This window comes from Athalia rosae, chromosome 2, assembly GCF_917208135.1.
Source record: "Athalia rosae chromosome 2, iyAthRosa1.1, whole genome shotgun sequence".
In the NCBI taxonomy this organism is placed as follows: Eukaryota; Metazoa; Arthropoda; class Insecta; order Hymenoptera; family Athaliidae; genus Athalia; species Athalia rosae.
Genome location: NC_064027.1, coordinates 21,444,637 through 21,470,953, shown reverse-complemented (window position 1 = coordinate 21,470,953; position 26,317 = coordinate 21,444,637). Strand labels below are relative to the sequence as shown.

Sequence of the window (26,317 nt, the reverse complement as noted above, 5' to 3'; positions counted from 1 at the left end):
TGAAAAAAAAATTTCATTCAAATAATATACCATTTAAATTTCGGTAATTAGGCCAAATCACAGTTGGTCCCTACTTCCTTACAGGCGGTACACAACAGTCCGATATTCTTAAAGCTCTACAAGGGGTACCTTTATAAACCCGGTTTGAATTAAGTTTTTAATTAAAAATTAATGACCCCCAACTGTGAAGAGTGTCGCTCGGAGCAAGGTAGCTCTACAGACTTCTTATACATAAAAAGAAGGATGCATATATACACACTATATATTTGTATATAGATATATGTATGTGCGTGTCGTAATTTGAGAGTTTATAGTTGGAGAAGGATTAATCCTGGAAGTCAGAACGGATCCGAAGAGAGCCCGAAAATTTGCGCAAGCTGCAATAAATAGCGCGGCGCGTATTTTGAATGGCTTGGTTTTAAGTTGAAGTGAATTACGATCATACCATAATCATACGAAGCATCAGTGCACATGGTGTACGTATGTACATGCAAACCATGTGTATAGTATAAGTATGTAATGCCGTTGGAAGTCTCCGTCAACTTGAGTGGAAGTTCTCTCTCTTGGCAGGCTACTAAAGTGCTCGCAAACTACACATCCGATGTTATTTACTGCGAAAAAAGGTAGAAAGGAAGAAAGGAAGTAGGTGGGAAAAGCACCTATAATAACGTTTCGAAAAAAAAACCTGACACGTATAAGAGTACATACATACGTCGAGTCTCCCCATACATTCCACGAAATATGAAATTGAAGTCGCTGTCGCGATAAGTCGGGCTATCAAACAGAGGGGCATTTTTTCGTTTTTAGAGAGAAATATAAAATCTACATTGATTTGTTTGCCCTGTCTTTAGAAACTCAAGTCAGCAGAATTCTATTCAACCCATAAAAATCCTGCGTTTTTCAAGCCAAAAACTTGCTGGTAACGAAATGATTTATGTCAAAGAATTGATTCGTTCGAGAAATACGATGGCGATTTTTTTCCTCTTACTCTTCTCGAACGGTATGAAAAAATGAAGTTTTTTTCAGAGTATGATAGAGGGTAGACGGGACAGTGGGTGTAAACCTGTACGATAACCGCAATGGAGATAAATCTAAGAGAAAAATATCCTCTGTATTATATTCATATCGCTGTAACAGCGACCTGACACGGAGGTACGTATAGAAGCACTTGTTAGTACCAAAACTTGAACAAGGGTGTAAAAGAGGGAGGTACAAGACGGTTAGGGATAGGGATCCTCAAGTTAGGGGTGAGAATCAGGGGGTTTCAAGAGGTCGGTAATATATGTCAGATTATCAAAAAGATTCTTGAAACGAGATAACATATTCCTTTCGGGATTGCTCAAGGAAACATGTCGTTATTTTTGACTACATACCAAAGCTCGTTATCATGCGACTAGAAACATGCAGCAATTCGGATTAGTTCCGAAATACATATGGATGAGTTGAAATCGGTTCTCATCAGAGAACATTGCCGCTGAAGACTTCGGTCACTAATAATAAGAAACCTAGAGCGCAGAAAAGTAAAAGGATCAATATATCTATGATAAGAGAATTGAAATAATTACTAGATACTACAGAGGCACAAGCTTTTCTTATCCAAGTCCGCTCATTATAAGATCTGAAACCTTTAATGAACCAGATACATAGTAACTTACCAATTCAGCCAAAGTTGATTCCTTTTTCTCCAGCCGCTGTAACATCCTTCGGCAAATCCAGGCCATGGCGCTTTGACGGAAAAATTTTTGGATATTTAAATTTTAGAAAAGTTCGATGCATTTGAATTGATGAAAGGATTGTAGATGGTCAAATAGGTCATAACGTTATTTATTTTAGGTTGAGAATAATATTATACCGTTTAAACATTATGAACGTTCGAAATTATCATATACGTATATGATGTATGTACATAGATATTTAAATAGAATTTATCTACTCTACTTTCAACAAATAAAAATTTCTCTCAATACAATAGAGTACAAAACTTGTATTATGTAGTAAAAATAAAGAGAAGATGGATTTAAAAAGCGAGCAGATTTTGTCTTCTCGCCATGCCAGTTTGCGAACCAGAATTATCACCAGAAAATATGCGAATGAGCGTCGTTTTACCGAGATTTACACAACCCTTGTGATATTTTGATCATGAGTTTTGCGGTATGACAGAGAAAAGAATTTCGGTGCGATAAATTTCTCCAGGACGAGATTAATGGCTTGTAAGAGGAATGTATGCAACGATGGGGATGTAGCGATTGACGGTGAGAACTCATGTGTAAAATATCAATTCAGGGATCTGTCCATCTTCAATTGAAGAACCGTTGTTGTTTCCAGCGGCGTAGCTGAATTGAAAGTTGACTTGACCATCACCAGGCCCACAGTCGACGTTTACTTTACGCTGCCCCTTGGTACCGTAATGAGAATCTGGTCCCTGTGAAGCAAGTGTTAAAGTCACGCAATTGTTTTTAAACTTGTGAAAAGCGCAGTTTGGTAAATACACACCTTGAACATGGCAGAGGCGGTATAAATCGTGTTTGGTAAAATCTCGGCGGGCTCTTTGAACATCAATCGATAGGTGTATCTGGAACCATCGCAACTGAAACTTGTATTGTTAGCGGCTATAATTTTTCCTGAGGCTGTGTGAATCAGCTCAATTTGAACTTCGTATTCAGCAGGACCATGGATGCTACCGTAGACGCCATAACCGACGAGGAATATTCGTCTATCCACGCTAAATCTATGCGGAAAGAATACACCATTTTATTGAAAATTTGTACGATTGTTCCAAATTCTCTGCATCCAGAAAAAAGTCCAGGCTTACCTAATTCGGTCACTTGTCCCACTATAGCCCCACCGTTTATCGGTCTGTTGGAATCTACAAACAGTTTGTTCTTTGCCCATCATACAACAGCGGGGCATCGCCTCAAAACCAACGGATGGTTTGGGGTTGACAGTGAAGTAGAGAAATACTGAAACTACCTAGAGCGAAGAGGGAAGAGCAAATTATTCACCGTAAAGTTTTCGAAAGAAATTATCAATATTTTGTTAATTGTACTAACTTCGCGGTCAGTCAGGAGCCCAGACTGCGCAGGTCCGCCAGCAAACTCTTCAACAGACATGAGGGGGAAGCGAACCAAGGAGAGAGCACGGCCTAAAACGGATCTCTGATTCTCTGGCGTGATCGGCAACTGTTGACGCCCGCATTCTGCTTCCGACCATCTACAAGAAATTTTATTATTGTTAACTGAATGAATGGCTATAGATTTGAAATCAGAAAGACCAAAACTTACCTCACAACAGCGAGAAAAATTTTGAGCTCCCTCACGCGAAGTGTGTCTCTTTCAAGTACAACCATAAGAGTGTCAATGTCAATATCGGTGAATCCGTCAGCATTAAGAGCATCTGTAGTAAATTTGTCTATGGTATCCAAACAAACAGAGGCAAGATGGGGTTCATCAAAAAGCCTGGCCTGAGCGAGTAGTAGAAATGCGTTGTCACTTGTAAGATTATTTCTCAGAAAATCAACACAGTGTTTCTCTAACGGAGAAACTGCATACTTCTTTGCTGTATATAAAGTAGTCATGACGGTCTCAGGGTCAATCTGAATCTCGTCTGTATACAGGAATAGGAGCACTGCAAGAAAAGCAGCAGGCTCGATATCAGGAACTTCAATCTCTGCAGAGGAAGTGGCCAGAGTTCCATTAAACATTGCATCAAAAACCGCACTTCCTGATGCCAAGACAAGCTTGTGAGCTGGTACCCGCTGCTGCTGAGCCCCACGACCAACCAAGAAAGATACATCTGATAATATTTCGTTGTTGAAGAGAAATGTGAATCGTTCTCTCACTGTGGTTTTACGTCCTTGCCAGTTATAAATTGCCACAGGCAAGGGATGCCGAGGTACGTTATTAGAAGCCCCACTTCCTTGTGGTCTTGCCTCCAGATGGAATAAATTTGCAGAGTTACTGGGTGGCCTGTTGGAAATATTCATGAAAGTATTGTATGTCAACTAGAATTCTGAGTTGTTCTATAGTTTGACATCCACCACTTTAGTCATCCTATTTGAGCTAAGTATATAATACCTGTCGCAAGATATACCAGCAACTTCGGCACTTCTTGCTTGAGACGTAGAAGGCTGGTCTTCGTCACAAGCAAAGGTGAGAGCTCTACGAGTACTGGAATATGTAATTTCCGAAGTAGTTTGCATATTTTGTGGAGATTCAGGAGATACAGTGGTAGAATCTAGTATTTCGTTAACCCTGGGATCATTGGCATGAGGGCCCTCTCCGTCTTCCTCACCATCTTCGCTATTGTTCTGAACATTCAATCTAGACATTGCTGCTATGGTATCGTCTGACGAGCTTCTGGAGGACATGATGAGTTCTGCCAGCTAGTAATTCCGTTGCAGATAAATCAAAGCCAACTGTCCTGAATTTATACCTTGCAAAGCATTTGCTCCAACAGCGTTCATTCGGATAGCAGAGACAGCCTGGAAGCTGGATATTGTTTGCTGTCTTCGTCTCATTGACAACAAACCAATGACATCAACCACAGATCAGTAATAACATTGAGAATAGATATCTATCTATTCTCAATGGTAATAACAACTCTCCCCAAATCGCAAATAAATGGATGACCCAGCATACCAAATTATTACAATTCTAATGATTATTATTTTTTCAATGAATCAGGATAAATTATTATTCTGGTTATAATTTCTGATTTAATTATTATATTTTAGCGAACAAAACCAGCGAATTCATTTCTTTCTTGCACCATTCTCGCACTAATTACTTGTGGCGACTGGCGAGGAAACTGGCGACCTCCGATATCATTTTTTTGTATTAAAATTACACTACCAGTAGGGACACAGGTAAGTTTATCTCTTTTTTGTTTCGTACTTTCACAGGGTTCGATGTGTAGTCGCTTGGGTCCTAGGTCCCTGGATTCAGCTGGGACATCTACTGACTCTTGAGTGTCGGCGTTTCCAACTGCATCAGCGCTGACACACCGAGTCAGTTAGTAGATGTCCCCACCGGTCTTCTCATCAATATAATTTCGTATCTACGGTCCATGTCTGTCGGTAGTTATGGTCTACTAGTTATGGTCTGTGTTGTATTTTTAGCGTAGGGCGATAACGATTCATCCGTCATAAAGTGTTTGCAATCAGCAGATTAATATTCTATCAAATCGCAACCTGCGCCGACCCACTTGCGTTTATATTTTGCATCAAGTTCCGCATGTATTCAAATCAATTTTTCAATTAGAAGTCGACAAAGGATATGTCTTATATAAATTTCCTCCTTGAATATCCTGAGCAAAATCCTGAGAATGCAGTATCTTAAGTAACGAACATATGAGTATGCGATGGAAAGGCGTAACGTTCTCTTTATATCTTGTGCGAATCGGAAGGAAATTAGCTGAAGAATCGCCTGGTAATGCTGATAGCGAATGAAAAATGACATAGACAGGGGCATCGAAAAGATAAGCGCTGAGAAACTATGCGGATCCTCTGGTGTCTTTTGGGGTTTGTCTGTGGGAGTTTATCAATCCTCGAGGCTCATCCCGTGTCCTCGCTGTTTGCCACCGGTATATTTTTGTTTGCTATCATTACATGACTTTCATATTCACATTAAGACTTGTCGTCATAAGCCAAAATTCATATGGTCTTATCCGAATCACTCACTATTTTACTCTACAACAGACCCTGCCGGCTGTGAGAATTTGGAACTGAACCTCGACACAACCAATAATTCCCTCAATGATAAATAACCTGACACTATAATGTCATTTTTACACTATCAGTAACCACATACCCTTTTTTGTTTTGCACAGGACCTCGTGCCACTGTTGCAGAATCTCACGCATCAGGATGGCTAATGTATATGTTTGGTTTGTTTGCCGTCGTTGTTTTGGCATTTGCAATTATTGGATGTATGTGCTGTAAGAGGCAGCGTTTTCCTAAAGGCTTTCAGGTACATATAACATACACTGACCTAATTTCGTTTTCTTTCACCCAGCTACCCTGCTGTATTCATTTATCATAATATTTTCAAAATCATAATTGTCTCATCGAAATTTGTTTTTAAATAGCGATTGAGAAACTTTTGAAATATTTTTTGTCTAATTTCTTTGCCTTCGTCATAATAAGATTTGTTTGAAATTCAACGCAGTCTGATTAAAGGTGTCTTTATAATGTATGTTGTTTCAATTGTAGGATACAGAAGGGAAATTAAATCAGGTAATTCATATAGGAATGCAAAACTTTGTGTAGATAATATAGCATATCTAGGCCATTCATCTATGCACGTTCTGCATTAAGGCTGCAACATCTGCTGTCTGGCAGTAGCAAATAGACTCTGTTCTAGCAGTAGCAAGTGATTATATGTGTAACACAAAATCCCTATTATTGTTCTAGGAATTCAAAGATGGTCACACGTCATCCGGCTGTGACTTGGCATTTGAAAATCCCATAAGTGGACTGGAACTTGTAGTGCCGCAGTCAGGATCACGCTTGGAACGCATATGTTTTGAACCCTTGCCTTTGGATTGTTTTGTACCTCAAACCAGCAGCTTCCCAACGCTGAAACCAAAACTACCACATTCGACTCCACTAACCTCAGACCAAAGTTGGTCATCGCCGATTCACTCATGCAACGAATGGTTCGACTCTACTATCCACATCCCCAGAGAAAGATTAAAATACTTACGAGAAATTGGACATGGTTGGTTTGGCAAAGTTGTCGAAGGGCGGGCAGATTTGGAAACAACCGAAGGTGTAGGAAACGTTGTGCAGAACAAGGGTGTGATAGTGAGAATCCTAACTGAAGAAGCAACAAACCAAGAAAAATCATGGTTCCTTCGCGAAGTAATGCCGTACCTGAAACTGCGCCATCGAAATATCTTATTGTTATTGGGAACGTGCCTGGAGACTGATCCGTACTTACTTTTGTTTGAATCATGTCCTCTTGGAGATCTGAAAGGATTCCTAAAATCCAATTCTGACACAGAAACAAGAGAAGCGCTTTTGCGTGGACATGTTCCCAAGAGAATGGCTATTGAAGTTGCCGCAGGACTAGAACACATGCATGTACATGGATTCGCCCACACAGACCTTGCTGCAAGAAACTGCCTGGTTGCGTCTGATTTATCCATCAAGCTCGGAGATTATGGTACCAGCATTGAAAAGTACCCAACAGACTACCACGTTGTTGGCGACAGAGCCTTGCCTATCAGATGGGCGGCACCGGAGAGCCTAAAGTGTACAGATACTACAATCGAAACCCTTGAAATCACTGTGAAGGCAAACCTCTGGAGCTATGCTGTTCTTTTGTGGGAAATAGTCACCTGGGGCAAAATACCGTACGATCACTTATGCGATGAAGAAGTCATTCAAGCAGTTTTATCTTCCACCGATGCTACAGCCCAATCCATAACAGAAACAAACTTTTCCGAATTACTCTTGAAATGTCCAGAGGACTGTCCGCAGAATTTCTATCACGTTATGCGCTCATGTTGGGTGATAGACCCAGACCTACGCCCAGGTTTAGATCAAGTTCAACAAGTACTTGAGACACAGGACTTCGAACTGCGATGGGAAACTCTCAGGCCTAACACACTGCAAGACCGAGGAAAAAGTGCTAGTCTTTTTAATTTACACGGCAGTATCGATTCAGATGGTTGGATCAGTCCTCACATTTCCGATGGCCTAATAATCACAAATAACAATGAAAAAGTTTTGTCGACATCCTTTCGATTGGGGCCAGAAGAGCCAGTAAAAAATGTTCCAGGAATCAAAGCAAGTAACACCATACACGAGACTGATTCAGAAACTGAAGAAGAAAGTTGGTTGGACAGAGTGAAGCGTGGTGCTTATACGGAGAAGGTCAGACAAAAGTCAAAGTCTGTTGCAGACCTGATGGTGCTTGTTCACATTGATTCTGATTCTGAGGCAGAATGGTCTCTTGGGATTCAAGGACCTGAGCAGACAAAAAAAAGACTTACATCTGCTGGAAGTGACAGCAACTTAAAGAGCACTGTTCTGGCCGACGAATTCACTGAGACTCTGAAAAAACTGCGTAATCCACTACAAACTCAGCTCTACGATCACTCTGCTCAGGATGATTTCAACGTCTGTAAGATTGACCTTGCTAGAGAAACTTCGGATACAACCAATGTCTTGACATTAACAACTGACTTTGGCCAAAGACCAATGTTGAGACTATCGACACCAAAAAATGTATGTCCGACTTATGAAACATCACAAAAATCTAGTGAGTCGGTTGATTTTGTCATGTCGGAAGATCTACATGAAATTTCTGAGACTTTAGCGGAACAAAGAGTGCCTCTTGACAAATCTGAGGTAAAATCGGCCGTGTGCTCCTCGGCAGAATCCTCAAACGTCGTCAGCCAAGAAGTAGTGCATCCTGAAGAACACATTCTCCGACTTGTGCCTAAGTCAAACCCTTGCCCACCTCTTCTGAGGTTAGTACCCGACCCAAGTAATGCTCCGGAACGATTTCAGCCATCAGATATTAGTAAGCAAGAAAAATTAAAAGATGGCTCAAATCCCATCCCTGATACTCATTTTGTTGACCGAATCAGACGTGTGCCTAATGGAGAAGAGGGAGGAAAGCAAAACGTTTCCGAAATATGTGATAAGATGTTTGGACGTCATTTTAATGATATTCAGAATACGACTGAAAACTTGGAGCAATGTAATTTAGGTAGTAAAAATTCTGCAATAAATTATTCTAATATTATAACTTTAGTAGAAACTGAAAAGGTACTGAATGAAAAATCGTTGTCGCTCGAGAACATCTGTAATCGCCAGAGCGATAAGGCAATAATTCCAGACTTAGAGATTGAGAACCCTGAGGAAAGAAAAAGTGCAGATGTAAAATCATTTTCGCACAGCGATGCATCTCCGAAGCCCGTGGTTAGTCCATCCTTGAAAAAGGATCCTGCTGAGTTTAAAGCCACGGAATGTGATGAATTTGACCAAAGCAATATGTCTCTTAACAACACAAGTCCCCAATTGCTTGGGCCGCATGCCTCATCCGAGAAATGTACCAGGCAGAAACTATTCAGCGGAAACGAAACAAACATGGAAAATAAAGTAAAAAAAAAATCAGATGTCACCGGAGGAAGAGAGGATTCTAAACGACTCTCCACTCCAGATGATGAGCGTAGCTCTGACTCTGGTTTTCGTGATAAAGAATCGTGTGAAGAGGAAGAGAGTCCAGCTGTTCCAACTCAGCCATCTCAACCCTGTTTTGCAATGGCTGAAGATGAACACCTTTTTGTTATATCTGAACTGGATGCCATACTTGATGCAGAATCACCTGGTAACTTTGCTGACCTGGATGACGTAGAAGAACTAATTTCACCTGATTCCATTGATTGGAAAATCACTCACTTAGACAATCCAAAGTCTGAGAATTACAATGCAACTGAGGAATTGGATAGTTCGGATGACCATAAAGGTTGGTTTTTACACTCACAGAAAGATACTTGCCATCAACTACTTCGTACTAATTCTGGTACTAATGCTGACATAGAGGATAATATTGACAATCTGGCATTGGATGTTCTGAAACCGGAAATTCAAACTTCAGATACCAAGGTGCAAGTGAAACCAGTAATGTGTGATCCGTCCTTGGTTCCAAATGAAGCTAACAATTTCCTCGATGGTCACCCTGTTTTGACTGGTGACCAGCTGTATTCCATGAATGAATCGATAGAAGCAATCAAGGTTTCTACAGAGGACCCTGGTTACCTTGACAGCCAAGATGGACTCGGCTCTACAGAAAGCCTTCATAGTGACAATTCGTACATTTCCTTTGGCCTGGAAGACGAATACGTGGTTGCCATACGAAAAGAGTTGAGCGAAAAACTACCCCATGCTCAAATGCCTGTTGAAGAAACTCGAGAGCCATGCGATAGTCGAGATCTGACTAAAGAAGATGAAATGAATATAACGGATCACCAAAATTGGAACGATGAAGAAGGACAAACTGAACAAGGGAGCGGGGTTGTCGATATATCTATTAGGTACAACATTTACAACACTCCCTTGAGCCCTATATTAGAGGAGCGTGAAAACTTCAGTATTATTACTTCGGAATCTTTGGCCTCAAAAGATTCGTACGAAGATTCTTTTCTATCAAAACATTCAGGAAGCTCTAACAACAATGGCGATGAAGATCTGCTGCTAGTTGATGTTGCAACAAATAAAGCTGTACTTGTGGATGGGGATAGAGATCCTTTTACAGAAGGAGATAAAGAAGATCAGGACACTTCAAATGTTGATATATCAGACGATGAAACGTTTGAATACAGAATTGCAATGCCTGACTTGAATCAGGAACCTGAAAAACAACTGCATGCTGTGATAGGTGGAAGTGCACCACTGCCAAGTCCTGAGGATGAGCTGAAATGGCAACAGTTATCTTTGTCCTTTCCCCTTCCTCCACAGAATGATCTAATGTCGACAAGTTTCAGCTCCAAACATGACTGGGATAGCCAAGATGACGACAACAGCTCAAGTTCTGGAGAATTCATTTGGAAGGTATGCTGCTTTTAGAGAGTTTTGCTTTCATCAACGTATTTTTTCAATTCTTCACCATGTCAACTGAATCTCTGTTTGCAGGAGGGCGAAAGATTGTCTCCACGGTGCGGAAGATTGGACCCGATTGATCAGGTATTACTTACTTCCGCTTATCGCTGATTTTCAAAACTTATGATACCTGAAAAACCTAAACGCCTCTTCTCCTTTTTGTCTCACAAAAATTTATCTCATCTCCTTAGCTCCATGATAATTCAGTAATGGATGGAATCAAGGAGGAAACAGAGATGGATGAAGAAGATGTAGGAGATCTCGAAGAAGACGGAGAAGGTGATGAAGAGGATCTAGAGTTCACACCATCTGCATGGGACGCCACACTCGCACCGCATAGATCTGCATTGAGATCACCCGATAAGACTCAACGACCTGTAAGTAAGATAAAGATCTGATTTGTTATTTGTATCAATTATCTATATCTATGTATGTTTAATGAATATGTGTTGCTGCCAGGAAGAAATGGTATGTATGTAGCATAAAAATTAACTTGGTATGTGAAGAATAATAGAATACACCACTTAAAAATTTGATGTCCCAACCATTTTAAATTTCACAATTATTTTCTGGCATTATTTTCTATCTCGTAAACTTTCTACAATATTTCATAGTGGATTGATCAGACTCTTCCTCAAGTGATTACCGTCTTAAGAATATAATTTAGTTTACTCTAAATCTGATACCTACGTTTGAAAAATGAATATTTAAAGTATTATTTGTCGTGAAAAGAAAAATGCCATCAAAATGAAGACAGTGACCCTATCCCATAGAACTTTGCTAATTTATATTTACATTCGTTAAACTAACATTATTATAACATGATATTCTCAGGATCAAAAAAAAAGTGTTTGGTTCAAAAAACAGAGATACCACTGTGTCTATGAGTATCCAAAGGAAGTCTCCACCGCTACCAATCAAGAACAAGCGATCACTGATTGGAAGCCGACATCCTACGCAGGTCATACATTAATTCTACTACAAATTTTGTGTGACATGCAATCCTCTAACACAATCATCAGATACTCGACGCCGATCGATTCATGTTATGTTAGGTGACGAATCTTATTTGTTTTTATAATAGATTGGGAGGAACTGATGGAAGAGCCAGCGAGATTAGATTTGTATCCCATAGAATACGACGACGCTGATGAAAATGGTAAACTTTTCAAATTTTTATCAGGTTCTATGATAAAAATTTGATCACACTATCACAAATGTATTCAACTTTCAGGAGAAGAATTCTACGTCAGCAGTTCGAATCGTCCATTTCAATTCCAAACAGGAGAAGGAGAACAAGTGAGTCAGTTTTTCCCAGGTGCATCATCTAGTCTGTTACAACAGCAACGGCAACAACAACAGCAACTTGGAGAATTAAGACACACTAGAGATCGCCTGAAACTCAATTTACCGCTGACCGAATCACAGCCATCTATTACCTCCGCTGCTCCTACTACAAGTCCTGCAGAAGAGCATCAAGAAACCCTTGTGGCAGATTTAAAATTGGACACATTAGGAACATGCGAAGCAGGAATAAGCTGCGATAAGCATATAGAAAAAGATGAGAACGTCAATCAAAACGTCACTTCAGATAGAATATCGCCTCCCTTATTTGAATTCGAGGACAAATCTATTGCTTAAGAGAAGCTTCGATATCAAACATAAGTGAATACTATCGTGAACATTTGGGTGTAGATTGAGATAATTAGTTCTTAGTTGAGCTGAGCGCATCTCAGAAAAGGTTTTTTGAATCTGTAGCTGTTCGTCGTTTGACTATGTTTACGCTGTGCTGTGTAAATTTGTCGCGTTTTCTCACGTTGTGTCTAATCAGCTAAGATCAAAGTATACCTTCTTTTTTCACACCTTGAGTAGTATTACTCAGAATGTTGAAGACGATTCAACAACTGACTTCTGTGACGAATAAATCTATGATCTCCAACATATTTATCGCTGAAACCGGTAAATCATTTGCGAGCAGTCCAAGCTCTTTTATATCTTTCCTACTAATGAATATAAAAAAGAGAAGGTGGAGTTACGAGCGCGCGGAATAAACAAATATCACTTACTATTTCCGATATATTACAAGTCCTGAGAATAATTGGATAGTGACATTCATAAAATAAAGCCAAACAACGTGAAGGTCACCATTTTATTCTGCTACGGATCTTACAATTGCCTTTGATCATACCCAATTACGAATTTTTGGGCAGAGAGAGTATTTAAAATTATCAAAGTTGATCGCGCTCTGATTCGTCGAACAATGTAAAAACCAAAGTGTGTGAATATCGAGATCTGATCGCGGAATTTTTCGATTGAAATAAATCGCATGACGTATCCGCACTAACTCAGTGATGTCTCTATTTATCCTGATGACTATATACAAAACAGCTTTTCAATTTGATTCTTGGTTTGGGATAAAGAGTGAGAAAATACCCGATAGGCTAAAGTCCGTCCAAAGCATTTCTCGTTGATGAGAGCAAATTTCGAAAACGAGAAAAGAAACTATTCTTCATATTTTAATACAGAGAATTATGTACATACACAGAATTAGTAGATTGATTGTTTATATTTTATGGAAATTGATTATTTGGAATTAAGAATTGGTATACGAGAGCGACGCATTATTCAAATAAATTTCACCAAACTCCAATTCATGTAAATAGTAACATACACATCTATGTAGGTATATCACCGTCCAATATACTGAGATATCTCAGATGAAGATGACCTAATAGTATACTGTATATTGCAGGTGTTTGCAATGTGACATTATTTAATACCATTTGTAATAATACAACTATTAAGTCTGTTCTACTACGTTTTTATTAGGATATATTACAGTTGAAATCGTTACCCATGTATATAATAATAATTATTATTATTTTTATTTTATGTTACAGTCTGTGTAAACATATTATATGTATAGTATGATTCATTACGATTATGGATATCATATTTGATATAGTTAGATGATTAATATATTGTTCTTACAAAAAACACGACTATCCATTGAGACACCCACGTTACATTCGCATTTTCTATGATTCCAAAACTTCCAACTTTTTACTTGTGTGTAGTACTGGCCTAAGAAAGTTTTCTTATTTTTTTTTTTAAATTCCCCGAATCTCAAACTAGAACCATTTAATGTTCGCTACCATTGGGCAACCATTGAATGAAGTGTTATACTCGAGGGGCGCATACGGAGCACTCAATCCGCTGGATAACAGCACTTGAAAGATGCTATAGCCGGTTGAATGCTATCTGCTTCAAAAAATGTACGACAACTACGAAACGAGCCTTGTCTTACACACATTTGTTACGAAAAACGAATTACTTCATGATAAAATGCAATTCTATCACAGTCACAATGGAACTCATCGAAATCCAATACCTGTTCAACGATATATCTGTCATCATTGAGATTCATAGGAAAATCCGAAAAATTCGACGAACAATAAACGTTCATCATTTTCTTTAATAATTACTTATCGTTGGTACGTTCGAAGTTAAACTCGACCGTAAAGAGAGTTCAGGCAAAGGCTGGGCCTCGGGCTAAGCTGACACGAGATAATTTAATTTTCTCGTTCCAACTTGGCTGAATTGATTGAAAAAAATAGGAAGAAAAAACATGCAAGGATTCAACCTGGGGTATGAGCTTGATAATTTCGGCGATATAACAAGTGTGCTAATTTCACAGGTTTGTGGTGGTTTTTGTTTGCGTTTATTTACATATGCTCTGATTGTCGCTAGCAAAGAATAAGGAAACTTTATCTCGCAAAACTATGAATATCGAGTCTGATGACGCCAGTAGGAATAAGCATTAGAGGAAAAAAGAAGACGAAATTCAGCTTCCATTCGCAAACATAACTTCGCTCGATTTTCAATCATGATGATCAGTATTTGTCATTATTATCATGGGTTGCAAAATTGTCAAATATAAATTAATGTACGCAACCCCTTAGATTGACCATATCAGTATGGATATAATCTGCTGATTTATAGCTGTGCAATAAATCACCTGAAGAAAGGCTTTGCCAGTGTTTAACTTACAAGTATTTCATAATACGATTCACTGACGATTACCGAAATAATTTGCGTTTCATGTATTTGATTTTTGGCGTCCATTCACATTTTTTTTATTATTACACCCAACCGAAGCTCATTTCGGATTTATTTTTATGCGATAATTTTCTAACTCATAGATAAGGAAACTTGTCTTTAAGAATTCAAACAAATTCCATTATCGATGACAAACGAACCCCAAATCCAATTAACGAATTCTTTTCCTTATATTAAGGCATGGATAAGAATTCTTGTAAGCTAGAACCCAAGCTCAAAACAATTTGAAGAGCTTTGAAATCCACGACAGAAAGTTTGTTGTGAAGTGAAGTATTCGCAAGTCAAAGATTAAAAATTTCAAATGTACATCTTTGACTATACCAGTGCTTGTAAAATGTAAACTTGAAAAGTGAAACTGGGTCTCCTATATAGCCTTCCACAGTCTTACCCCAAAACTTATTGTTAGTAGACAACTTAAATAGTTCATCTCATTTGAACGCTCTTATTTACAAAAATTTCCTAACAGCAGCGGTTGGCTTATCGTAGAGAAAAAATGTTACGATTCTTGTATAGTGAGCAGTATCATGTTCGCCTCTGGCAGTGAGAAAACTTACATCTTGTAAAACTTCTCTCCAACTACGAAATCATTCTTTGGAAAATATAATTTGTGCTAAGAATTAAACAGCCAATAAAAGGTGTCTTAATTGAAAAACGGCTGTCGAATATGTTCGTGGGCGCAATAATATTGTGTCTTCACCTGTCGATGTATTGGCACTAGATGTCTAAATTATTTCTACCAAAACGGTCCGATCAATTAAAAGTTACACGATATAAAATAACAATACTGTTGGTGATACATGGTTTTATCTTGACTTAGAAATTCTCATCTTTATAGTTCATCGACTTCGTTGCAGTCGATGATTGATTATTCCGTTTGAGGAAATTTTTATACCTGCAAGACTTCCAAAAGCATTGGAAAAAAACTTGAGCAGAGATCAAGCAACTAAGACATTAATGGGATAGGTTTGGCTATTTCATTTCATTTTATTATATCATTATACCTGTTATCGGTCTTTTTAAGGACATAGTTATAATCACGAGCGACACATTGTTATCTCCAGACTACGTCATCATAATTAGTGTGCAAACACAAACTGTCAAAAAATAATTCATATTCAAATGCTGTAAAATAATTTTTATGAGCAATTTAATGAGTCGTTTTTTTAAGAAATACTATTTTTCAAAAGGCACTTTGGCAAATATTGAGTTGATAAAAAGTCCAGTTACCAGTTATGGATTATAATTGATTCGAAATAGTATTGATTGATATCAAAAGTGGTAGAACAATTCGAAAATTCACGGTGCTCTCGAAATCTTAAATTAAAATACTCTGCAGTTCTGACCGTTAGAAGTGAATTATTTTCTCATGGTAATACTATTTCAGTGTGAAATTGAGCGACAGCTACTGCCGAAGAACGCAGGACGACCAATTTTTGGAAGTGAAAATGGCTGAAATGGCATCGAATCCGATACCACACATCAAAGAAGGACGAAAATTGTATCAATATCTTGCGACGTTAGTGGGTCAGTTGATATGAAACATTATTCGATGTATTTATTTCGACCTACAGACTTTTGATGAATCAAAATAATATGTCGATTTCTAAGTTCCATAAATTTCTGAAGTCTTGAACTGAATATCATCAATTGTAAACGGCTTTTGAAGGACAAATAACTTCCAAAGCTAACTTCTAACAATATAAGACTATTGATTGACTGAGAAAAGAGTTCATTCACGTTTATATCAATTCCGAATAACTAACGATACATCAAATAATATGATTTTCTACGCTTTTAAATTTTTTAAAATAGTACCGATGATTCTATTGACTCTCATCATAGATAATACTCTCATGAATATTGCCATAAAAATAAATGACCTCAAAGGATCTCCGTGCCTTCCATCGACTTTAAATACCAACAAATTTTGCAAACTCTTTTTGCTGGAGATAGCCTCTATTTCGAAGCTCGACCTGAAAAGGTAATTTCATCTAATACTTTCCAATTTAGCTGGATTGGCCGCTTTTCAAGTTGGCATGATAATAGGATGGACATCCCCGGTGCTTCCATATCTAATGTCCGAGGAATCTTTTATAACCGTCAACACGGAGCAAAGTTCTTGGATCGGTTCTCTTCTGGCATTCGGCTCAGTTCTGGGTGCCCTTCCAGCTGGAAATATAGCTGATTACCTGGGAAGACATCGATCAATCCTTATATTCAACTTCCCATTCTTGGCATCGTGGCTCCTTATCATTTTCAGCACAAACTTATGGCTGATATACGCAGCTAGATTATTAGGAGGTATTGGATGTGGTGGGAATTGTGTTTTGATTTTAATGTACATCGGAGAAATAGCCGAACCATCGGTTCGTGGTACTTTAGCATCAACTTTCGGGATATTTCTGGCATTCGGAACACTTTACGCTTACATAGCAGGCACTTTTATGAGTTACACGCTCTTTGCCGTTTCCGGCGCGTTTTTCGTGGTTCTGTTTTTGATTCTATCGCCATTTTTAACCGAATCGCCAGTCTGGCTTATCAAACAAGGTCGCAAAAGAGATGTAGGAAAACCTCTATTGAAATTACGAGGTAACGAGTACGATATACAAAGCGAAATTGAACTCCTTCAAATTCAATCAACGAATCGAGCATCGCGAAAAGGCGGCATGAGGGACCTCATAGGTACGAAAGCCGGGCGTAGAGCTCTACTTATAAGTGTTGGACTCTCATTTTTTCAACAAGGTTCAGGTATCGATGCTGTTATATTTTATACCGTAACCATATTTAGGATGACCGGAAGTTCGATTGATCCGTTTACCGCCACAGTGATTATTGGTGCGGTTGAAGCTTTTATGGAATTAGTCTGCGGGGTCGTAGTAGACAGAACTGGTCGTCGGCCATTGTTAATCCTCTCTGGAACAGGAATGACGATTTGCTTATTCACATTTGGATACTATTTTATGCTAAAAGAATCCGGGGATGACGTTCGCAGTATAAGTTGGATTCCTCTTTCGTCTCTAGTTTTATATACTGTATTTTATTCCATCGGATTTGGAGGCGTCCCTTGGATAATGAACAGCGAACTTTTTCCTCCTGAAACTAAGGGTGTTGCAGGAAGCATTTCAAGTGTATTAATTTGGACTCTTGGATTTGTAGTCGTCAAATCATTTCCCTCACTGGGTCTAAGGCTGGGAGAATGCGTTATTTTCTGGTTTTTTGCGTCACTTATGACCTTGGCCACTTTTTTTGCAATTTTTATCGTCATAGAGACCAAGGGGAAAACTTTATTGGAAATTCAAGCTGAACTCAGTGGTGAACCGTTCACCACTGATGGTCCCGGAAACAAAGGTCAACATTAGGTCGTTCAAGTCTACGTGCTGCAATTTCACGGGCTATTATAGGTATATGTTTTCACCTACAGTCTCTTTTTATCCATGGTTAACATAATATGTGATAAATATAATTCAATAGATAAATGTAAGGCAAGGATAATAGACAATACTTGGAGGTTTTATTACAAGATAACTTGAGAAGTTAGCTCTTCGTTGTTGATTTTTAATTTTATAATTTGTTCTGCTTCATCGTGCCCTTGTTACCGCAATAATATTTTCTATTTCGACAACGCCCTTTCGGAAATATTCAACTTTTTAGTTTGGTTCAAGTACTCGAAAAGCATTAACAATGATGAGCTACACCCTGAGCACATCATACCGGACATTGCTTATTCCAAGTAAACTATATATTCATACCCAATTTAACTGTAGTTCATTTTTATATGGACTTGCACATTTGTCACAGGAAACATGCAATTGGGAATTTGCATTTCGGTGCAACGGTATAACTGATGTTAATTAAATCAAAGCGGTAGGTACCGCTATGACTGCAGGCTCAATGAATTGGATTCGTTCATTTTTGGTGGTCAAGTTATCGCAACTTCAAAACTGGGAGAATCTGTGGTGTTTAAAGGTTTCACTGTCAACACAGTTTTCGCTGTATTTGTTTATCAAGTACTGTATTCCTGAAACTAAAGGGAAAACCTCGTAGGAAATTCAAAGTAAATTAAATAGCTAGGTATATGTACAATTGTTGAAAGAGACTCAGATCCGTGCAAGACACTGGTTTTATCATATTTTGAAACAGCCGCATCTTCTATCCGATCAAGCATGCGATCCGATGTCAAGCCGCGTTAACTGTTGGCTTTGGCTGTTGCTAATTTGGGTAAGCTGTTGAACCACCACCCACCGTGATCATCGTAATGTCGAGAAACCATCAACAAAATTGAGTGATCCGAAATCAACACAGTGGAAGTAAGCATACTCGGTGGGCGCATCTCTGAACACTTCATTAAATAAATCACTAAATTATATTCGTCACGGAAAAAAGAAAATCATAAACGTACCGTATGTTCAATTTCAATCAATCCTTGTACTAAAATCTAATAAACTCATTACAAATGAACTATTTCGTGTATTAACATTGAAGTAGTAATATACCTGCTGATATCGTGAATCAACCCACGAGATCTATCTTTGATAGAATGCTTATACCTGCTAATGTGAGTATAGTATCACCGAATTGATTTTTCAAAACTATATAGGAAATTCCTAGACTCGACACATTTATTGCAATTGGCTCATATGATTGCACATACGTAACGTAATGAAAGTTGATCGTAGTCATAGCTGAAAGTTAATAATCTTCAAGTATTATCAGTTATCAAAATTGATAACCATACACTAAAAGCAACTGAATAAGAACAAAAAACAAATATTAGCAGGGCCTGATTTCTTGGAAAGCTAGCTTACTCGATGGTGCAGTTCAAAAATACCGCCACGCTTATCAAGAGTTTGTTAATTATCTTAGCTTAGATCGTTATTTTCAATTTTTGGATTCATAATAGCAAGGGATAAGGGGAGGGCGGGAGGATAGGATGATTTGATCGGAGCTAGTTGATAGAGGAGTACAACTTTGTGACTCAAAGTAACAGGGAAGGGGGTCAAAAAGGTAAAATTTATGATGAGGTCATGATGCACAGCCCCTGAATCTTTCATCATTTATTTTGGATATTTGAATCGTTCAAATTGTTTCTTTGTCAGCTTTGTACAACATTTACGTAATTTTCTATCAGTATAAAATTAAAAGTAATCGTAGTATAATAATCTTTTCGTAGTAATAAATTAGGTTCAACTGAACTTCGCGATAGCCTTAGCACAAAATTGAAGAGCTATATTTTTCGTAAATAGTATCCACAAGATTGCTCAAATCAAGAAATTAATGTAAATGAGAAGAATGCATTCAATCATTCGATTGTAATGTCTAATCAGCCGTTGAAATTGTATTAATAAATGTCACCGATTACTGAAATAAAACTGAATTATGACATTGATGATTGCCACAGTGAACAATAATACATATCACACATGCAGCAGGTAATCTTCCGACGTGCTGATTAATATTTTCGTAAATATCATATAGGAGGGTCACATATTAACTGCGGTCAGTCTGGTGATTAACATAACATATGTTCTACACGGTACTGGTATGGCTGTTAGTTCAGAAAAAAAAAAAAAAAATTTAACATGAATATAAATCACAATTATTTGACATTCACCACAAGACTACGACCTATTTCTATGACCTTTGATATTGATAAGGATCAATATTTATATTGATATCTGTTGAAATTAGTAATCTCAATTCATCACAATAAAGCTTAATCATTCGGAATCAGGAGTACGGAACACAAGTCCGTAATAATGAGAATTTCTAATTAAGGGGTGGCTCGATTTACGTACCGTCCATTTGTTTAAAAACTCTTCCCGTAATTTACTGTCGCATGCTCGTATGAAATATAACATGTCAAAGAAAATGGAATAATCACGTATACTATTAACAAAAATCAAATAACATGCATGAAATTAATTTAATCATTGTACGTACGTACATGTGACATAAGTATAAAAGATTTCAATTAATATTTATAATTAGCGCGTGCTGACAAAAGTTCGATTGTTTAACTCTGTGTTCGAATTTTGGTAAAACAGGAGTAATAGTACCTTATTTTCATCTCAATTCCTAGTTGTATGTTACGCTTCTTCATCTTCTGTGTAAAACGGAAGCAGTTAAAAGTATTGCGGTTTATAGGTATACAGTATGAGTCGTACGTATATTATTAAACAATTAGGTCATTGTTCTTCGCCGATGCAAGGGTCGTTAATTTTTTCGAATACGAATGAAAATTATCTGAGTTACCCCGTTTTGAAATTTTCACTCTCTCATATCTGAAACATCAAACTTGCACGCATCACAATAACGAATGTGAAATCATCTATATAGGGCACCTTCGGATTTCTACTTTTCAATTTGCAGGCCACTTTTGGGGTGACCAAAGTCAATTATATCCAGATACAAAGCTACCTGAGTTATTTTGAGACTTGTAAAGGTTTGTCATGCAGGTTTCAATCCTCTGCAAGTGATCTAGATAACAATTTAAGCGTGTTAGCATACGTGTTGCATGTTTATAATTAGTCACAACCACTTGATCACCCGTCATCTAAATCGAAAAAGCCCGTGCATTAATAATATAAGATTGAGTATTAGATTTTTCATCACTCTAACTGAAAAATAACTGAAAAAAGTCAAGTCGATAATGATAATTGATATTTTTCGAAATCCATGGTACCAAGAAGTTCAAGGCGGTGTGGTCCTCCTAAAAATGGAACAATCTTCATCAAATAGATAATATGAGATATTGGGTGAATCGGGATTATAATGTGAGAACATGGGGGTTCGACGATACAATTAATGAATCATCATATGTTACTGCACACGTGAAGATAGTCATAAGATCATCTTTATCAGAGTGGCTTCTCTTATACTTTTTGTCTCCCGAAAATTATCCGTTACGAATTTCTGAATCTCGTGGTCATAGCGAGAAAACAATCAGAAATGATTTTCAGACGAGGCGAGAATATTTACGTAACAATAACACAGTTTCCATCATTTATGTGATTTTTGACAAAGTGATGAAATAATACGATCTTTGATTGAGAAGACTGACAAAAAATAGGATAATTATTAATCTAACTCCACTCAAATATCATTTCCGAATTTCATCAATTTACGCCAGCTAGATTTTAACTGGTTGACAGTAAGCATTTCGAAATTCCAAGGCTGTCAACATTAGATTTTGAAACCATGATCAACAGAGTTGAATCGTTTCCTATGATAATGGAAAATCAGTTCACGGTTGATGGAAATTAGCCTCTAGTATGTACTTGTCTTTGGGTGAGGTATATCGCTTGGCAAAGGCTCGTGAACAAACACAGAATAACATCACACATGCAGTTTTCAATCATAATTCTTGAATCTTTGTGTCATCGTGCAAAATATTTATGAATAAGTATTACATGAGATCAGGAGGTGGCCTTTGGAAAGCAATACTAGCTACGGAAATGCTGCACAAGCAGGCCGTGATAAGTCCTAATGCTATGTAGACCGAAGTTATGAGCCAGAAGGCAAATAAATATAGCGTTTTATTGCAGTATTTTCCCCGGGATGGATCGTAATTTGGCTGGTATTCCTTGTACACCCACATGGAGCCTGTGGGAAACAAGCAATATATTATTATTCGAAAACGATAGTTACCTACAATCAAGAGTAAGCCGGAGTAATTTAGAAATATCAGATTTTTATAGACCGTAACTTCACACTCAATGTTTGAAATTATCAAAAATGAGCATAGGTCAAAACTTAGTGAGGGAACGTGACTCGTTTGAGCTCATTATTTTACCTAGGTCATTGTGGCATAAATTATGGTTCAGGCGATGTGAGAAGTTTATCAGGCAAACTTTTCATGATTGGCAAAATTTGCAGATATTATTGATTGGTTACACAAAATATAGGTATTCTATGGTTGCTTTACTGTGTGGAGAATCGATTGTATAGTACCGTTACAATCAACATTTTTAGCTTTTACTTACCAATAATAAACCAGCCAAGCATGAAGCAGTTGATCAAGGTCTGGGTAGAAGATTGTCTTACTCTTTCTTCATCACGTTCCTCTTGACATTCACGTACTCTCACAGAAAGGTGCAATAACTGTTTGAATAGTGCAGTTCCACCTCCTACTAGTAAATATACCGGAATGTATTCGCCTTGTGGGCAATCGTACAAGTAAAGTCCACCGATGACCATCATACAAATGGGGATAATTATCGTCACACCAAGTATTATTGTGCATCCAACTAAAAAATGGAAAAGATTATGATTAGTTCGACCGTTTTAGTAAAATAGCTTGCAAAAGTAAAAATAACTTTACAACATTTACTCAGGGACTAAATATGATGTATTAACACCGTATGATTCATACCACTTTATATCAGGCCATCAGTTATGCTAGACTTGAGAAAAATGTACACTGATTATGAATGTTCATTTGAACCCGAATAAGTAAGTATTTCTTCTGATCAAAGTACCATTAGGAGGAATCAGTTACTGATTTGGACGGAATAAATTAGTGAAATCATTTCAACTTTCCTCCTATAGTAGGAAATGGTACAGATGTTCTCATCTTATTAAAGCTACTTTTGTTTGGTACAACAAAATTAATTTAATCATTATAATTCAAAATACGTACTAGACCTATCACAGGGAAACAGTGGATTGAAAAATTGCAATCAGCTAATCAGACTCATATAAATGCATAACTGTAATGTAGTAGTTTTTGTTCTGACAAATCGGTATAACTGCAAAGACAAAACAATGGCTTGAAACATATTGTCAAGAGGTATGAAGGCTGAATGCTAATGCGTAGTTTGAAATCTGGTCACATATTTGAGCAGTCCAAACACCGGCGTGTATATGGTCATCGTGAGAAATAATCATATATTGTAGTCTTTAAACCTCAGTGACGCAGCAAACAAATTTTGATCAACCAATGGCAATTAAGAATGTATCACTCATGCTCATACTAATTAGGCAATTCATAGTCATACAATGAATATAAGATAGCAGACTGCACTTACTTGTACCAAGAAGAAGAACGATGATGTTTTTAAAAAAGTCAAATACACCCTTAGAGGTCTTGTGCGCCTCTCTCATTCGACCAAATAATGAATCATAAGATGGCGGTGGTGCTGCAAGGCAAAAAAGTCACTTATGGCTCATTTTTGTTATGGGAAGTTCGAATTAAATGATTTTTTCAATTTGCAGTAGTTCAACAGGTGAAAGAAATTGAAACAATTTGGAATCATATTTTTTTCTAACCATTAGGGTCAATAACTTCCTCATAGGAAGGTGGTGCTCCACGATCGCTAGCTAGTATGGACGAGTGACCAATTGAGAGGTTTATATTATGATAGGACGGAGGCGGGTTGCAGCTGGTTGGTATTATTTGTGCACTTGTTCCTGGATTCACGCCCCCAGGCACCCCTAGGGCATCCTCTTGGGCCATGGGGCTTAGCGGCATCTATTCGCGTAGTCGCGGTGCACGCTTCCAATCCATGCACCCAACATTCAACTCCAGTAATGCATCAATGCCAAATGTCTGAGAATAGAAAAATATTGCGCTATAAACTCATCATTAAATTGATTAAATAGCTGGTCTGAGTTATCAATGATATAAATTATTTTGGCTTCATAGAGTTTATAGTAGGTCCTTGAAAAAAGAACTTCACTCGAATTAACAAAACAGGTGGTCTTCAGAAGTTTATGGATGAGGCTGTTGCCCAAAGATAATAGCACTCAGACGTTTCAGCAGCAAACTGTTATAGTCAACTAACTCTCATATTCAGCATGTAGAATTTATACGGTATAGGATGAGAACATAATTGTCAAGGCCAAAATTGGAGAGCCTCAAACTCCCGTGAGTTTTTTGTAATCCGGAAATCAAGTAGCCGGAATGTGGGCTCCGTATAGAAGATCCACATGGAAACAGTCGCTTAATCAAGGGACAAATTATTGTCGAGAAAGAGCAAAAAGCCGGCAGGGTAAACAATTACCTGGCCACAATAACAACTACTGTCAAAACTGTTACACCCCCGCGACTATGGAGCATAAGTTTCACATTTCATCCTCCGTTTGATTCTGTTCTGCCGATGATCGAGATACAACACCGTTGACGATATCACAGAAGAAGTGATGTGAAAACTAAACAACCCTTGGAATATGATTAGCACAACACTTTCTAATACAACGCTAATACCTATAGTATTTAGCGCAGAGTTACAGGCCGACCACTAGGAGTCACCGCCATGACACGCCATGTGCGTAGCTTTTTACTGATGAGTGGTGGCATCTTGACAAAAAGTTTTTTACTAAAACGCCTGCGCATCGGTCGAAATTTCGACAAAACTTGTGACATTCGGTACTCCGGACTCGGACCATCCCAACCCTTCGTGCGATATAAGATCCCAACTTTGATCTCAACTGAGGAGATTGGCCTTGAATCCGTTGACTGCAGATCTTATTTGTATATTCAGCCAACAATATCAACTATTATTGGCCGTGGCCGTGATGCCGACTCCGTCTATGAATTCGAATTCAATAATCACTTTTTTAGATTTTTGAATTCAAATTTCCTGATATTACCTTTGCGCCCTTCTGTCGATATGGAAATTAAGATATTAATTTCATTATTTTTCTTTCAATAAGTTCCCGTATTTGTATTTACAGTGCCCTCGTTTTCGTATTCCATTAATTAACGTTAAGAAACGCGAAGAACCTGATGTTGACGACTGCATGCCTCCATTGAAATATATAATGTATCGAGGTACGGAAGGCATACGAAGAAAAATTCAATAAACCGGTACTCGTATCGTCAGTTAACGCTCGTATAAGGTTGATGAAATGGAAGTAAATCTTGCGTTGGTTTTCAGCAGTGCCTTGGCTCGAACTGATGACCATGATTTAACCCCGGGAGTTGAACGAGTTGGGCGAATGATTGAAGTTTGAAGATTACACGAGATAATTTGAAAAATAAATGATGTAGAGTATAACATCCCTTGGATGTTAACGATATATGTTACAGGATAATTCGTAGGTCTCTTTCTTTCTTCTCTCAACGTAAACTCATTCTAATAAAATGAGTTACCATCCTTCAGTTAGAATTATATTAAGTTCTTTGACTTCTTATTTGACTTGATACTGACAATGAATTGATTATTAATGCGTCGGGAAAATTCTGCGTTTTTTATTCTTTGATAGTCAACACTTGCAGCTGATGAGTAGTGGAGGTGGTTTTCAAATGTGGTTTATGGGTTTGGTATTGTCTTTACAGATAGTAATCTTATTCAATACTTCACTAGATATATTTTATTCTTTTATGAATTTACAATAAATCAATTTTCGATCATACAAATCGGCGTAAATTACCCCAAAATTATTTAGCGTTAGTCTGCTTTGGAGAAGTTCTGTTTATTGGCGAGCTAAGTTTGGACAAATGCTTTCCAATCTTTTTTTCGTACCATACTATAGAGATTTTTTTAATTCTGTTTTAAGGCAATGGTTTTTTAACAAAATATACGTTCGGGCACAATAGGTTGGCTAAAAAAATTGCAGGATATTTGGTTTGTGAAGCAGAAGTCATTG

General features: G+C 37.8%; 4 protein-coding genes across 8 annotated transcripts; 2 read left to right on the top strand and 2 right to left on the bottom strand.

The window, feature by feature from the left end:
- Nucleotides 1-1,808: 1,808 nt before the first annotated feature.
- On the bottom strand, nt 1,809-4,779 carry LOC105689307 (BTB/POZ domain-containing protein 1-like). The gene is made up of 6 exons (XM_012406222.3): nt 4,074-4,779; nt 3,282-3,965; nt 3,051-3,210; nt 2,813-2,970; nt 2,494-2,728; nt 1,809-2,422 (listed from the first exon to the last, which is right to left on the bottom strand). Exons 1-6 carry the CDS (start codon nt 4,364-4,366, stop codon nt 2,261-2,263), a joined length of 1,692 nt encoding a protein of 563 aa, XP_012261645.1. The 5' UTR covers nt 4,367-4,779; the 3' UTR covers nt 1,809-2,260.
- Nucleotides 4,780-5,077: 298 nt separating this feature from the next.
- LOC105689443 lies at nt 5,078-13,624 on the top strand. Of its 3 annotated transcripts, XM_020854216.2 has the most exons (10): nt 5,078-5,580; nt 5,827-5,966; nt 6,209-6,232; nt 6,410-10,561; nt 10,643-10,693; nt 10,801-10,986; nt 11,069-11,077; nt 11,444-11,570; nt 11,694-11,768; nt 11,844-13,624. In XM_020854216.2, exons 1-10 carry the CDS (start codon nt 5,493-5,495, stop codon nt 12,248-12,250), a joined length of 5,259 nt encoding a protein of 1,752 aa, XP_020709875.2. In that variant the 5' UTR covers nt 5,078-5,492; the 3' UTR covers nt 12,251-13,624. The 3 variants fall into 3 exon arrangements, with proteins under 3 accessions (XP_020709875.2, XP_020709876.2, XP_012261877.2); XM_020854217.2 differs by lacking the exon at nt 6,209-6,232; XM_012406454.3 differs by lacking the exon at nt 11,069-11,077.
- Nucleotides 13,625-13,770: 146 nt separating this feature from the next.
- On the top strand, nt 13,771-19,186 carry LOC105689293 (facilitated trehalose transporter Tret1-like). 2 transcript variants are annotated; one of them, XM_048651060.1, is made up of 3 exons: nt 13,771-15,691; nt 16,113-16,252; nt 16,739-19,186. In XM_048651060.1, exons 2-3 carry the CDS (start codon nt 16,174-16,176, stop codon nt 18,085-18,087), a joined length of 1,428 nt encoding a protein of 475 aa, XP_048507017.1. In that variant the 5' UTR covers nt 13,771-15,691; nt 16,113-16,173; the 3' UTR covers nt 18,088-19,186. The 2 variants fall into 2 exon arrangements, with proteins under 2 accessions (XP_048507017.1, XP_048507018.1); XM_048651061.1 differs by having other exon boundaries at nt 13,771-16,029.
- A 581-nt stretch (nt 19,187-19,767) lies between these two features.
- On the bottom strand, nt 19,768-24,969 carry LOC105689442 (transmembrane protein 272-like). 2 transcript variants are annotated; one of them, XM_012406452.3, is made up of 6 exons: nt 24,730-24,969; nt 23,996-24,275; nt 23,755-23,865; nt 22,711-22,974; nt 22,138-22,330; nt 19,768-21,437 (listed from the first exon to the last, which is right to left on the bottom strand). In XM_012406452.3, exons 2-6 carry the CDS (start codon nt 24,195-24,197, stop codon nt 21,419-21,421), a joined length of 789 nt encoding a protein of 262 aa, XP_012261875.1. In that variant the 5' UTR covers nt 24,198-24,275; nt 24,730-24,969; the 3' UTR covers nt 19,768-21,418. The 2 variants fall into 2 exon arrangements, with proteins under 2 accessions (XP_012261875.1, XP_012261876.1); XM_012406453.2 differs by lacking the exon at nt 24,730-24,969 and adding an exon at nt 24,406-24,606.
- Between the last annotated feature and the right edge of the window lie 1,348 nt (nt 24,970-26,317).

Coding starts and splice junctions, on each gene's coding strand:
- LOC105689307 (XM_012406222.3), bottom strand. CDS start 4,366: ATGTCCTCCAGAAGCTCGTCAGACGATACCATAGCAGCAATGTCTAGA. Junction 3,211..3,281: donor ATTTTTCTCGCTGTTGTGAG/GTAAGTTTTGGT, acceptor AATTTCTTGTAG/ATGGTCGGAAGCAGAATGCG. Junction 2,971..3,050: donor GGCTCCTGACTGACCGCGAA/GTTAGTACAATT, acceptor TCTTCGCTCTAG/GTAGTTTCAGTATTTCTCTA.
- LOC105689443 (XM_020854216.2), top strand. CDS start 5,493: ATGCGGATCCTCTGGTGTCTTTTGGGGTTTGTCTGTGGGAGTTTATCA. Junction 5,581..5,826: donor GTCCTCGCTGTTTGCCACCG/GTATATTTTTGT, acceptor TGTTTTGCACAG/GACCTCGTGCCACTGTTGCA. Junction 5,967..6,208: donor GTTTTCCTAAAGGCTTTCAG/GTACATATAACA, acceptor TTTCAATTGTAG/GATACAGAAGGGAAATTAAA.
- LOC105689293 (XM_048651060.1), top strand. CDS start 16,174: ATGGCTGAAATGGCATCGAATCCGATACCACACATCAAAGAAGGACGA. Junction 16,253..16,738: donor ATATCTTGCGACGTTAGTGG/GTCAGTTGATAT, acceptor TTTCCAATTTAG/CTGGATTGGCCGCTTTTCAA.
- LOC105689442 (XM_012406452.3), bottom strand. CDS start 24,197: ATGCCGCTAAGCCCCATGGCCCAAGAGGATGCCCTAGGGGTGCCTGGG. Junction 23,866..23,995: donor GGAAGTTATTGACCCTAATG/GTTAGAAAAAAA, acceptor TTTGCCTTGCAG/CACCACCGCCATCTTATGAT. Junction 22,975..23,754: donor CGTTCTTCTTCTTGGTACAA/GTAAGTGCAGTC, acceptor TCCATTTTTTAG/TTGGATGCACAATAATACTT.